This window comes from Gopherus evgoodei, chromosome 18 (assembly GCF_007399415.2).
Source record: "Gopherus evgoodei ecotype Sinaloan lineage chromosome 18, rGopEvg1_v1.p, whole genome shotgun sequence".
NCBI lineage: Eukaryota > Metazoa > Chordata > Testudines > Testudinidae > Gopherus > Gopherus evgoodei.
The window spans coordinates 12,087,289-12,102,004 of record NC_044339.1 but is presented as its reverse complement, the minus strand read 5'-3'; the positions used below and the strand labels follow the sequence as shown (position 1 = coordinate 12,102,004).

The following is a 14,716-nucleotide window of genomic DNA, read 5'->3' as shown; positions in this document are numbered from 1 at the left end:
ATAGTGGTAGATAACTTCTGTGGGAGTGGTAAGGAAACTGAGGCAATCCCTGTTGGATCTTCAGTGCGAACCTGTGTCAGATTCTTTTTTATTATTTTTCAGTTTTTTTCCAGTTTGAATTTTCTCCCTCCCCTGCCAACCTTTCTTTTTTAAAGAGAACAACTTCTTCAGAAGATACCGACTTATCCTGATACTTTTTAAAAAGCTCAATATCAGCTGAATACCTGATGTGTTCTATCTGATAACTATTCCATACTCTTCCAGGAGAATGGGCTTTGATCCAACAGGCATTTTCCATCTCTTAACTGGTATGGCTTAAAATCACATTTGCTGGGGTTTTGTCATTGTGATGTGATCTGGCCCTTTTACTTTGTGTAACTGACAACTTTAGCATGTGTTGGAAACTGGTGTACGGTAAAATGAGAACAAAGGCATATGGGTTCAAGCTATTCTGATGCAGACCACCTCAGGTGAATTGTATTGCTTAAGTCAGTAGCTGCAGTTGTTGCCATTAAAAAGTCAACATTTGCCGACAAGAAGGAAAGAGAATAGAAAAGATGTCAACAAGTGTGTTGGGTTGTGGTGTGATGGAACCACAATTTGAGGACTTCAGTAACTCAGACGTAGATTAGGGGTTTGTTACAGGAGTGGGTGGGTGAGATTCTGTGGCCTGCCTTGTGCAGGAGGTCAGACTAGATGATCATAATGGTCCCTTCTGACCTTAAAGTCTATGGAATAAGGAAGAATGGGATGAGGATGGTCCAGTCACCAATCCAGTGACCAGTGTGTTGCAACAAAAGGTGTTTGGGAACTGGTGGAACGTGCCCTACATCATAGAGTTCCAAGTGCAGGGTTCTTGCTGGGAAGTGTTAGAGGAAAAAACGATAATTTTAGGCAGAAACCACTGACTTTTATGCAACAAGTATTTTCAGTGTTCTTGAGTGATGCTTATGTCTAATTACAGTTAGCCATGCCAGCCATGGTGGAGAACAAAGATTGCTGGTTGCATATATGTTCTGGAAAGGTTTTTAAACACCTCAATCCCTCCATTTTTGCAGATGACGATTATCTGAAACTTGCTTCCCTTATTTCTTGAGCTACTTTTCCATCTATGCTCCCCAAAATCTGGCATCACCTTTGTAACACCACTGTAATTCATTACTTGTGTTATTTATGCTGACAACTTTTTGAGGGGAGTAACTGCAGAGAAGCTTGTTTTGCCTTGGAACTGAATATAGTTAACATGACTTGACTAAGTGAAGGGAGGAGAGGAATGAGGCAGGTCCTTGAGTACTTTGTCCTGCTCTTTCCAAAGAGAGGCAAAGCCATGGGACTGGGTGAAACAAAAGCTAAATTGAACAAGTGGCAGTTTGTAACAGCTCTCCCCAAGTGTTATGACCAAAAGTTTTCACTTGGTATCAGGATTAATTTTCTCAGTTTATTTTTTTCTAGTATTCTCTGTTTGACAAAGTGCTTATTAACTATGCTGGGACCTATTTACATTCACTCAGGTCTCATCTAGCAACTGGAAATCCCCAGTTGCTCCCAGGCATCACAGTGTACAAACTGCAATGTCATTTACAGTGGAACTTCCGTGTAGAATTAAGTTTTTTAAGAGTTGCTGACTTGTGCCGTGAGACTGCTCCTACTCCCATTGAAGTCAATGGAAGTACTCCCGCTGACTTCAAAGAGTTGGGATCTGGCTGTGAATAAAGAGCGTTCCTCTGTATTTAACCTTCTGCAAGCCAGCTAACTGGAAATGGTTTTTAACTGCTATATGGACGCAATTATTTTTGTTGGTCTTTTTTTAGTAAAAGAAAGATTGGGTTTAAAAAGAGGGGAAAATCTTTAGGTTTTCTTTTTGAGATGAAATCTTAAAAAAAGGAGGTCCTGTCTGCTTTGGGTAGACGTTAAATAAAATTAAAATCAACATAGAACTCCTTGTAAGAGTAGAGTTGGGCCAGTATCCAGGCTAAAATTTTTCTTACTCCTACATTATTTTCTAGTATGATGTATGCCAGTTGCTTTGCACCATATAGGTGTATGATATAATTTCATTTCTCCTATAACTCTTCTTTGTATAATTTTTTCTTTTTGAAATATTTTCTGATACTGGTATGACTGTCCTTTCATAAGCACACATAATCTGCTACCAGAATCTAGTTGTGGCTTTCAAACTGACATGCAAGAAGTCTTGCAGAACGTTTTCTTTACAGAATCAATGGATAATAAGTGTTGGAATTTGTTTGTCCTGTTTCCTTTTGCCACAGAGCTGATTTAAGGTGTCGTATTGTGCCTGTTGAAACTTCGACTTGCACAAGCCAAACCAAAATGAATGCAAAAAATGTTTCCCTCTTCCCTTAACAAGGAGCCTCCATCAGGATCTGAAGTATCCGAGGAGCAGGCCTTACAGCTGGTCTGTAAGATCTTCAGAGTATCCTGGAAGGACCGAGACAGAGACGTCATCTTCCTCACTTCGTTCTCTGAGCAATTTAAGCAGAACCCAAAAGAAGGTAGGAACTTCAGCTGTTCCCATTGTGCTAGTTAAGGTATGAAAGAAGAAATTGGAGGAGTCATGTCATCGTTTTCAAACATTAAGATGGTGTGGCTGACTTGTTGCCCAGCTTCATCTCGAGCTTTTTGTTCGGCTGCAATCATATAACTGATACTGCAGTGATGCTTGAGCTTTTCTGGCTGCCTTCTTTGCTTGATGCAGAAGTTATTGAGCACAAAATACATTTGTCATCAGCAGATGCCGTTACAATGGGGCCACAATACATGGACAAAGACGAGATCCTGCAAGGTGCTGAGCACCAGCAACTCCCATTGAAGTCAAATGCCTTAACAAAATTGATCAGTCTGTTATTGGGAAACTATTGTGCCAGCATCGCCATGCTTTTGAATCTTTCAGAAAGCCTTTTAAATTGAAGTATTCAGTATTGCATTATAATAGATATGGCTGCTGTTCATTTGATAAAACTGAGGAAGTCTGCTATCTCTTTATTAGGTTGATAGTCATTTTGTCAGATATAAATGACCGATTACTAGGTACCAAAACACTTCATTGCTAATTTAAACTTGCGTTTGCTTTTCCTTGTGACATTCTGTGACCTAACTCAACAAAAGGAAGGAAAATACAAGAGAATTTTAAAAAGAAAATTATCTGTAATGTCCACAATAATGACATTAGACCATGCACAGTTATTTGCATTTTCCACAAACCTTGAGCTTGCATGTTGCTGTTTTCTCAAAACCTGAGATGATAGAGACCAAATGATAATTTTTCTGTTAAAATAAAGTAACCTAGTCTATTGCTATTGGCAACAATAGCATTTAATTATGGAAACAGAAGAAAATGTTTTGGTTGGGTTTACCACCGAGGTTCCTCAGGAGAATCCTCATCGCCACAGCGTTCCCTAATTTTCTTGCTGTCCTCTTCAGTGTTCTCAGATTTTAAGGACTTGATTGGCCAGATTTTAATGGAAGTTCTGATGATGTCCACCCACTCGAGGGACGAAAACCCATTTGCCAGCTTGACAGCCACATCCCAGCCAATTGCAGCAGCTGCCCGGTCACCTGACAGAAATCTGATTCTAAACACTGGCTCCAACCCAGGAACAAGTCCTATATTCTGTAATGTGGGCTCCTTTGGTTCCAGCTCTTTATCCAGGTAACTTTGGGTACACTAGAATGTTGATTTTGTAAGTGTTGGAAAGGGTGAGCCTTAGGCTTGATTTACACTTGAAAGTTAGATTGACATAACAGTAGCTCAAGGAGTGTGAAAAATGACACTCCCCTTATGGAGCCATTCCGGCTTAACCCCTGGTGTAGACCCTGGTAGCTCAACAGAAGAATGCTTCTGTCAACCTCGCTACCACAAAGCGGTGGAGTTACTACAGTGACAGAACAGCCCCTTCCATTGCTGTAGTGCCTAACTATGGGGTTACAGCAGCATAGCTACAGTGCCATAGTTATGCTTTTGTAGTGTAAACAAATCCTGAGTTCTTGCATTTAATATCCTCTGCTTCATACGGGCTTAGAAATGCCACAAAAGCAGCAAGTATAGACGATTAAAAATATGCTTCATCCTGCTGCACCAGCATATTCTTCTGCCTTCTTGACTGGACTTCGGTGGTTAAATGCACATTCGGTAATTAAGGCCAGATCCTCAGCTGATGTGAACTGTTACAGCTCCATTCAAGAGTAATGGATATAAACTAGCCCTCAACAAGTTCAGGCTTGAAATTAGACAAAGGTTTCTAACTATCAGAGAAGTGAAGTTCTGGAGCAGCCTTCCAAGGGGAGTAGTGGGGACAAAAAAAATCTAACTGGCATCAAGACTGAACTTGATAAGTGTATGGAGGGGGAGGTATGATGGGATAGTCGACAGTGGCATGTTGCTGATCTGTGGGAGCAAATATTTCCAACAGCCCATCATGGGACACTATATAAGACAGGCTCTGAGTTGCAGAGAATTCTTTCCCAGCTGTGTAGTTGGTAGGTCTTGCCCATATGCTCAGGGTCCAACCAATCCCCATATGTGGGGTTGGGAAGAAATTTTCCCCCATGTCAGATTGGCAGAGACCCTAGGAGTTTTTTCACCTTTCTCTGCAGCATGGGGCATGATCACTTTCCAATTTAAACTAGTGTAAATGGTGGATTCTCTGTGACTTAAAGTCTTTAAATCATGATTTGAGGACATCAGTAACTCAGCCAGAGGTGAGGGGTCTACTGCAGGAGTGGGTGGTCAAGGTTCTGTGGACTGCACTGTGCAGGAGGTCAGACTACTAGATAATCATGGTAGTCCTTTCTGACTTTTGGAATCTATGAGTCTATGAAGTAATTGAAGCCTCACTGACTTAACCCAGGTGAGGATCTGGCTCTTAACTGTTAAATGTATAATCCAAGCAGTGAAATCGATACCTTGTTTAAATATTGCAAATAGCCTAAAATGAGACTCAGTAGGTAAAAGTATTGTATGTGATGTGTTATGTGGAATATTCATATACTAATGGGTTAATAGTAGTGGGGTGTTTCTGTTGTTCATTTTGTCTCTCTCTTGCCCTTCTTCTATGTATCCTAAATGGCTGCTTTTTTTTCCTTTTCCCACTTTAATTGATTTAGTCTCTATGGGACTAGTCCAGCTTCTAGTAACCATTTCTCAAGCCATGTGCCAATGACTGGTTCATCTGTTACCCCACCGGCCAGTTCACTTGCCATCACATCTGTGCCTTCCATTTCTGTCAGCCCTCATCTCACAGCTGCAAGTCCTTCTGGAGTCCAGCCCTCCTCTCCGAGGTACCACCCATATACCGTAACCCACCCCTGGGGCTTTTCAGCTTCTCAAATCCCACGCTCCTTGAATATCTCCATCCCAGCTAGCTCACCAAGTCCTCCAGTCATGGCTGCCAGTCCTCAAGCTGTGCCAGTCAGCTCATCCAGACAGAGGCCCACAACCATGGGCCCACCTTTGTCTACTGCTTTGCCCGGTACCTTGAGCAGGCGTTCTTCTTTCCTAAACAGGATTCCGTCTAGGTAATTCACAAGCACAAACAGCATCTATTACATGTGCAGTGCAGGGTGTGGTGCATTTATACCGTTTGGAAGAACTAGTCTCTGTGCTGAGCTCACTCTACTTACCAAGCGTTGATTTTTCTGTTGGTGTTGAGCTAATACGTTGACTTGCTAACAAGCCCTGGCTGCCAAAGTACTAAATCTTTTTCTGTCGGTATTTGATATTTAACGTACTTGGCATAAAGGTAGCAATATCGTTATATATTTCCCCTTCCTTTTATTCTCCTTCCCCCCCCCCCCCCGGTAAACTCTCTTCCTTTGGTTTAAATTGCAGTTCAGTCACTCATGCTGGATAGTCTATCAAAGAGGTCTCCTGGTTTGTAAATAACTTGGTGTAGATCTTCAGTTGGTTTGTTGAATGCTCTTGCTTGCTGGAGTATGTCAGATTTGACAGATTTAAATGATAGATTAGCGTCTCTTTGTCAGCAAAGACAAGTACTAACTACCGTACTGGCCCTCTGCTAGCTGCTTCCAGGATCCCCCCACCTCTGCAGGAGGGAGAAACCAACAAACAGCCTTTTTGGTGCTTTCATTTTGCTCTGCAGATGCTGTGGTTCAGTTGAGCAGCTCAGAGCTCTGATCTTTAGTATTCAGTGAGATTGAAGGGCTTCCATTAATGCTGTAATTTTTCTAAAGACTCGTTTACTTCATTAGTTGTGTATGAATGTTTTTATTTTGATATGTGAATAGCTCACACTGATTTTTCTAATGTATTAACTATTGTTTGCTGCATGTTTAGGATGACTTTTGACAGATAATTTATAAAGGAAAACTATAGCAGTTTTACTTTTCCTGCTGTCTTTTCATTTTTTAAATCTGTTTTGTTCTCTGATGGCCTTTTTTGCTTTTGTTGTGGTAGTATATACGACAACCCTTTCTCCCTCCTCTTCCTTGCCGTTTCTGATGTGTCTGGGGACAGTAGTGATGAAGAAAATGAAGATGGTGATTTTTCTTGTGTCCAGTTTGGGTCCAGGTATTGGAGAAATAGAATGTAACTTGCATGTTTGGGTGCTCTAGGAACTAACAGTTTGTGTAGCTTTAAGTGTTCTTCAGTGGATCTTTGGAAATAAGTAAAGGAGGAGATAACTTGGACAAGTCTTAATGGGAGATGAAGGATAAACATACATAATGAGTCCTACTCAGCCAGTTCTTTTTAAAAAGAGATGACTCAGAATAAAGGGAATGTTAGTCATGTTGCTCTTCAGGTTTAATGACCACAAAGTCTGAAACAGCCATGTAAGTGGAACTCCTTACTGGATGCATGATATGAGGAATATTGCTCATCAAAAACTACATCCTTTAAAGTCAGTGCTAACTCCTGCACAAGCCCTTCTTCTGAATACTTGAAAATGAGGACAGAGGTTAGTGGGGAGTAAAAGACAGAGCCAGATCCTCAACTGATGTAAATTGGTGCAGTTCCATTGAAGTTAATGGAGCTACAGCAATTTACTCCAGCTGAGCATCTGTTGTCTAATCTGTGACGCACATGTTACGTGATTCTCAAGTGCACAAGTAGAAATCAGCAGCCAGTGGAGATGGGGTGGTGAAGACTGATACATTTGGGACAAAGTTGGGGAGAAAGATAGCTTAGTGTAAATCAAAGACATGGCCATCCCATTGTGAATTTCTTCAGTTTATATAGCACTGAAATACATGACAGCAAAATGAGAATGGATATATTCACTGCATGTGGAGGTTACCCATTAGCCTTGCGAATATGTTATACTTCGTTGAATATTGAATAGGCCAGGCAGGAGATGCTTCTAGGAATGACAATCAAGGTTAGGATCTTCTGTGTATGTGTAGCTGGAGAATAACAACAGCAAATGGCTGAATGGGTATCACAGTCTCTCAGCTTCCTTTGAAACATTTTTGCTGTAGGATGCAACTTCTGAAATGAAAAAAATAAACAACTTCCTAAATGCATGTTGCTCAGTTCTAGGTGATCTGTGTTCCTGGTCTGGCCCTGGTGATATTGGTTCCATTATTCCCATTAAAAAAAGTCTACAAGAAACATATTTGGCATCTATTCTTTTCTTTTGCACTTAGCCAAATTAGGAGATGGGTATGGGAATAGTATATGGGAAGCATGCCCTTTGGAGAAGGGGAGTTCTTTGGAAAACAATAGCTCTATAACATTTCTAGCATATTGAATACATTACACCCATCTTCAGTTTCCTGACCCAAGCTGATGGTGGCCAGCTGCTGATTTGTCTTAGGATACTGTAAAGGCTTCTTCATAGCAATAAAAATCTAATCATGATGCTTGCAATGTTGTGCTTATTGTCTCGTGTATTCCGGATAGAGTGCTTATATGTTGAGTATAACAAAGAGCAATGAGACTTTTTAAAAGGAGAATTTAGTCTGAATATTAATTTTAAAAATTTCCTAAATTAAGGATATCTAATTAGGATTTGAAATATTCTCCCAAGAGAAGCGGGTGGAAGCACCCACTGCTTGGGACTTCTAAAACTAGACTAGACACAGAACTGAAAGTGCCATGTAGGGAGAAATCTAGTCCTGCACAAGAGTGGAGGAAAGTCCTACAAGACCTTTCCAGCTCTTACGTCTGTGTTTGTCCATGGTGGAACATGAGAACATAACTATTGTGTCAAAGTTAAAAGCTGTAGATTTAATAAATAGTTGTTGGAAGATTCTCAGAGAGGTGAATTGAATTAACTCCTATCTTCCAATCCACACTGAATGATTTCAGGAGAAATATTTTATTCAGATTAAAGTTTTGCAGTTTGTGTACAGGGAATTCTGTATTGTTTTCACCCTTTGCATTAATTTCTAGTCTTACACTTGTGCTATTGAAAACGTAGCCAGATGTCAGTTAACACAATTTGTGCAGTGTAATATCTTATGGGACTGCCACACTTCAGGTGGCTTTGCTGGTATGTTATGTCCTGACGTTCTAACTGACTGTAGTGGAATATCAGTTTAAAGTATGAACATGACAATTTAACGTTTATGCAACAACTTTCATTTTGAAAGTTCCAAAGCACTTTGCCTGTGTAATAAACATATACTGCTGTGCATAGGAATCATTTCAGCCATTGCTGAAATGAAGTTGCCTATCAAGTAACTAACTTGAAAAACCTTTTTTGAAAAGAAGTTGATATTGTACAAATAAAGGTGGTGATTTTCAGGCAGGAGGTGAGAAATTCAAAGTACAAGAAAGAGACTACATGGAGAAAAGCATTTGTGTGTGTAGTTTTACGCTGGATCAAAGCTTGAACCAATAGCGTGTAAGTAAGGCTAAACTGGTTATTGGGGTGGAGATGTTAGCAACGAGAGACAGACGGTATGTCTGTATGGCAAATAAAAACCACGCTGGCCCATGCCAGTTTACTCAGGCTTGTGGGGCTGTTTGAATGCTGTGTAGACTTCTGCATTGGAGCCTGAGCTCTGAGACCCTCCTACTCCACAGGGTCCTAGAGCCTGGGCTCCAGGCCAAACCCTGGGTCTCTGGGTATGTCTACATAGAAGTGAAACAGCCATGCAGCCTGAGCCCCATGAACCCAATTCGGCTGGTATGGGCCAGCTGCGGGTTTTTGTTTGCTGTGTAGACATACTTAGATATGCTGAAAAATGGCCTTGTGAAGAATAGCTGTTTGACCACCCATACTGAGAGTTTTTATTTTAACTTTGTTATATATGGTGACTATATAGTTGTAAACTACTTTTATAAACAGATTTGCATGTTACATAAAATTGCCAAGTTTAAATTGGAGATAAAGAAAGACTTGGGATAGAGGATCAAGGAGAAAGAGGTTCTGTTCCTGTGTCTGTCATGGATTTCCTGTGTAACCTGGGGCAAGTCACTTCATCTCTCATTTTTCATGTCTGTAAAATAGAGGGTGGTGATAAATGTCTTTCCCAAAGCAATAAATATGAGACACTATCGGAGACAGAGGTATCAAAAAGGAGGTGCTGGTATTAGTTGATAACCTAAGGCACCACATGTTGTCAGAACCAGGTGGTATATCCAAGAATTCCGACAGAACAAAAGAATGCAGTGTCTGGGCTGCTAATGAAAACAACCAGTCTCCTAAAAGTGAGCTGTTGTATTGGAGGGCTGCAGGGAAGTAAATGGGGAACATATCTTAAAAAATAAAACATGCAGCCACCAGAAGCCAGTTTACTTACATAAACTTGCATTACTTATGTATGGATTTACTTATGGGGAGGAGGAAACGACTTACACTTCTGTGATTCAGAGAAATACAGCCCAGTAAACGTCGCTTCAGTCCCAGCCAAACTATGTGAAATTGTAACTTAAAAATAAAATTCCGTTGCATGATATAATAGGGAGAAACTGGCTTGGCGTCTGTGACTGATTATATTAACCAAATGTGTGTGCTCGAAAAATCTGAATAAAAAATTATACAAAAAAAGCGTGATTGTGGTTGAATTTACAGTAGATGCTGAAGAGAGAATGTGAAGCAGCTGTGTGGAGGGGTTTTGTTACTTTTTCAGTGTTGCTGGTCAGATAACTTGGGAACCATAAAAAAGAGTGCAGGAGTAGGGTACAACTAGCTAGAAGCATCACTGCTTGAAGACTGGCTGCTTCACCTCTGTAATCCACAATTTGAGGATGAGTTTTATAAAGGCCTGTTAGCGTTACATGCCTTTTACTATCTGTCAAACATCTGCTCCATCTCGATCCCTCTTTAGGAATTGCATTAGGCTGCTTGCTGAGCAAGCAGAGAATGTGAGTCATGTGAGAATACGCTCCTATCCCAAGATCTGGACAAAAACATTTAGCAACTTCTGCTTAGGTCACACAAACAAACTTACTTTTACAGGTCTTGTCTGCATGAGTGTGGTGTGTTGGGATGGGGTTTTCTGCTACAAAGAAGTTGTTTGCTAGAGAAAGTTCGGAGCATGCAAGACATTGGTAGAAGTGGGATATACATCTTGATTTTCTTTTTCTCCATTTTTTTTTTAAGTGTGGGAGGCTCTGCTGGAGCAAGTGCTTGTGATTCCTGCAGTGACCATTTCAGCATTGAAACTTGTAAGGAGACAGAGATGCTGAACTACCTCATTGAGTGTTTTGACAGAGTTGGAATAGAGGAGAGAAAAGCACCAAAGGTATTGTAGAGAAGGGTAAAGCCATATTTGCAACAGCACTGAGTCTCAAACTGTCTTCTCTTACTTTACGTTGCCCAGAGGGCAAAGAGAGTTTACAGCAGATAGCTCTATAAAAGCTTTGTGAGAAGTTATGTTTTGTAAATCTCACTACTGAGATTCCTATTTGGCCTTTCTAAGTTTGTGTTCAGAACCCCTATCTGTGTTAGTTTGATATCTGTAAAATTGACATTGTTTTGGGGACTGACATGCATCTATCTATTCCCTTTACTTTGCTTTAAATTGTTTATTACACATAGAACCACATCTCTAAGACCAACAGCCTTTGCTATTAACCTAAACCTAAACTTCTCCCTTGTAGACAACAGTGGAATGGAAAATATTTAGTTCAGCTCATTAAATGTAATCTGAAGAATCTTCAGCTGGAAATATGCCATCTATGCCATCTGTTTGCTTAGATTGCATGAATGCAGAAGTTGTTTGCTGCATTTCCTATGTCTTATCTATGAATGTTTTCATTCTGCATTAAAATGATTTTTTTATTCTTCTTAGATGTGTAGCCAGCCAGCAGTTAGCCAGTTACTGAGCAACATCCGATCACAGTGCATTTCCCATGCTGCTTTGGTCCTACAGGGATCCTTAACACAGCCAAGGTGAGTAAAGTTGATGTTGGTCATGAAATAGACACACATCTAACACAGAATTTGTATATCTACAGAAGTAGATAAAAATTGATTAAAATCTGCTACAGAAATGGGACACCGTTTCAGTAAATATGTATAGTATGTACCATTACATAGATACAAAATAGGAAATGACTGCCTGGGAAGGAGTACTGCGAAAAGGGATCTGGGGAGTCATAGTGGACCACAAGCTAAATATGAGTCAACAGTGTAACACGGTTGAAAAAAAAGTGAACATCATTCTGTATTAGCAGGAATGTTGTAAGCAAGATAAGAGAAATAATTCTTCCGTTCTACTCTGCGCTGATTAGGCCTCAACTAAAGTATTGTGTCCTGTTCTGGGCGTCACATTTCAGGAAGATGTGGACAAATTGGAAAAAGTCCAGAGAAGAGCAACAAAAATGATTAATGGTCTAGAAAACATGACCTACGAGGGAAGATTGAAAAAATTGGGTTTGTTTAGTCTAGAAAAGAAGACTGAGAGGGGACATAACAGTTTTCAAGAACATAAAAGGTTGTTACAAGGAGGAGGGAGAAAATTGTTGTTCTTAACCTCTGAGGATAGGACAAGACGCAATGGGCTTAAATTGCAGCAAGGGTGGTTAGGTTGGACATTAGGAAAAACTTTGTAACTGTCAGGGAGGTTGAGCACTGGAATAAATTGCCTACAGAGGTTGTGGAATCTCCATTGTTGGAGGTTTTTAAGAGCAGGTTAGAGAAACACCTGTCAGGAATGGTCTGTATAATACTTAATCCTGCCATGAGTGCAGGGGACTAGATTAGATGACCGCTTGAGGTCCCTTCCAGTTCTATGATTCTACGATTGCAGTGGCTCAGGGTTTGTCTATATGGGAAAATATACCCATTATAAACGAAGGTGTGAATTTAAACTGCTGTAATTCTACCAATATGACCCTCATGTGGACACTCCTATTCCAGTTTAGGAGTGTATTTATCTAGTTCAGTTTATGTCACTTGGAAAGAAGTTTAAGCTAAACCAAAAAAGTCACATTTACTCTGGAGTAAGTGTGTCCACATGAGGATTTATATTGATAGCACTTGTGATATAGACAAGCCCTAATTATTTAAAGGGACAGTGTCATAGTAGAACACTGACCTGATTTTTTTTTCCAATTTGTTAAAATCCAAGTAATTTACGAATATCTATTCAAAACAAATTCTTCAATAAGCTTTTCAAAAATGTGAGCCACCCACTTATATAGAACAACCCGAGAATAACAACCACGTTTTTGTGTGTAATAGAGAAAAAGGCACCATTCAGTTTCAAGTTCATAGGGTGTGCTTACAAAAAGTAAGTGTTAATTTGGAAAATACTACTATGACTTCCACCTTTCCTTAAAGTTGGAAAAATGAACAGGTTGAGATTAATGAAACAAACCTAATGCTTTTGCTTCACTGGGATGAGTCTACCAAAGGATCTTTTCAGTATAGAGAGGTAGAGGAGAGAACCAATTAGTTTAGATAGGACATAGTTTTCTTCAAACCACATTAGACTAAAGTAGGGTTTTGGCAGCAGCATCCCCTGAAGGATTATCTTTGTACAAGGACTTGGGGAGACTTGGTTAGTTGCTTCTGAAAGAAGTAATTGTCTCAGTTATGACAGTCCATTATCTGGGTGTATCAGTAAATGTGAGACCAGTTGTTTTTTCTGAAAGATGTCTCCCCCCCCCCCTTTTTTTTTTTAATATGAATAAAGGTCTTTGCAGCAGCAGTCTCTGTTGGTACCATACATGCTGTGTAGGAATCTTCCATTTGGCTTCATCCAAGAATTGGTGAGAACAACTCACCAGGATGAAGAGATGTTTAAACAGGTAAGAGGCTTGTTCAACGTGCAAGTATTAGCATACTCTACAACTTATAATTATCCGAGGGAGTGCTGTCCAACTCTTTGTTCTGCAGACCACATTCTGAGACCACCGTTTGAGAACCATTGCTCCCTGGACTGGCAAGTAATTAAGCAATTGGAGGAGTTTGCTGTCTCTCTTGTTTCACTTGTTAAAGGGATTCAAAAAGAATGACTGAGCTCTGTATGAAGTTTTACTCAAAGTAAGCAAATCTATAAATCTATAGATTTGTTGTGTAAAGAAGATTCTGTAATAAGCAGCACTTTTTAATGAAACATTGAAGCATACTACCTGAATTGTTTTTGCATACAGTAGTATCCCATTGTAAGGCTTTGTCTTAGACTGTCACTTTTCAGATCATTCTATCCAAATTTCCCTGATCCATAAAATGGCAAACTTCCCAAATCACACATTGAGAAATGTTAGTTTTTGTCCATCTTGCCAAGGACAGATTAATTATTAGTTTGCATCTATAACACTTTCACCCCCAAGGATTTATAAGCACTTTTTGTATATTAATTAAGGCCTCACAACACTCCTCTAAGATAGGGAACCATTATTATCCCCCGTTAGAAATGAAGACACTGAGACAGTGTGTAAACAACTTGCCCTAGATGTCAGGGTGGGTCAGTGGGAGAGCCAGAAATTGGAATCCAGTTCTCCTGATTCATAGTCCTGTACGTCAATTACTAGGCCACACTTCTGCTTCACAATTTAATGCCAAAGCAGGTCAGTCAGGTTATTACTGGCTCTAATTAGCGCACCCATGATTTATTCACAGCAAAGCAGCACTCAGAATGGTATGAAATCTCAAGTATCTTTAGAACATGGTTCTCAAAGTGCAGAGAAGATGATTTGCAGAGGTACACAGCAGGGCTGGGGCCAGCCCCCATGGAGGGCAGGGAGGGAGCACCATGCTTCCAGCCCTGCTTCACTTCCAGGCCCAGCTACTCCCCCATCTCCGTTTCTGCCCCCAGCTCTGCCTTTAGCCCAGGCCCTGCTGCTGAGAAAGCCTTGGCTGTGCTGTAACAGAGGTGGGGCGTGGACAAATTGTATACTAGTAAGGGGAGCGGGGGCATGGCTGGAAAAGTTTGAGCACCACTGCTTTAGAAAATGTAGAGAAATTCTTACCTTGTATTAACTTCTGAAAATTATACTGATATAAGTGAGGAGCAAATGCATCAACACCAATAGGAACTGGCTTTTGGAAAGAAGTATTTGATCACTATGAATACCTCTGCTTTTAATTAACATGTGCACATGTGAATGAGAGTCCAGAAGAAATATTATCATTCCTGTCTGGAATTAAATATCAATTTGCACAGTTAAATTTACATTAACTCTTATTTGGGCTCTTATGATCAAAGAGTGCTTTGACCTGGAGTGTGTTTAAGATACTGTGGGTATGTATACATTGCAACTGGGAGCCTGGGTTAGACTCTAACTGTACTTAAGCTAGCCACTCAATTTCAGATCCATAGGGTTGGGCAGGCTTGTACT

General features: G+C 40.3%; 1 protein-coding gene across 4 annotated transcripts in view; it reads left to right on the top strand.

Moving 5' to 3' along the window:
* The window catches only part of UBE4B (ubiquitination factor E4B), a 62,777-nt gene that overhangs the window by 22,859 nt on the left and 25,202 nt on the right, over window positions 1-14,716 (top strand). Inside the window, exons 5-11 of one of the 4 annotated variants that reach the window (XM_030537329.1) lie at window positions 2,369-2,513; window positions 3,442-3,670; window positions 5,125-5,535; window positions 6,434-6,547; window positions 10,530-10,671; window positions 11,221-11,321; window positions 13,069-13,183. In XM_030537329.1, coding sequence (XP_030393189.1) covers window positions 2,369-2,513; window positions 3,442-3,670; window positions 5,125-5,535; window positions 6,434-6,547; window positions 10,530-10,671; window positions 11,221-11,321; window positions 13,069-13,183 — 1,257 coding nt within the window. The remainder of the gene's footprint in view (window positions 1-2,368; window positions 2,514-3,441; window positions 3,671-5,124; window positions 5,536-6,433; window positions 6,548-10,529; window positions 10,672-11,220; window positions 11,322-13,068; window positions 13,184-14,716) is intronic. The other 3 variants (XM_030537330.1, XM_030537331.1, XM_030537332.1) reach the window with 3 other exon arrangements.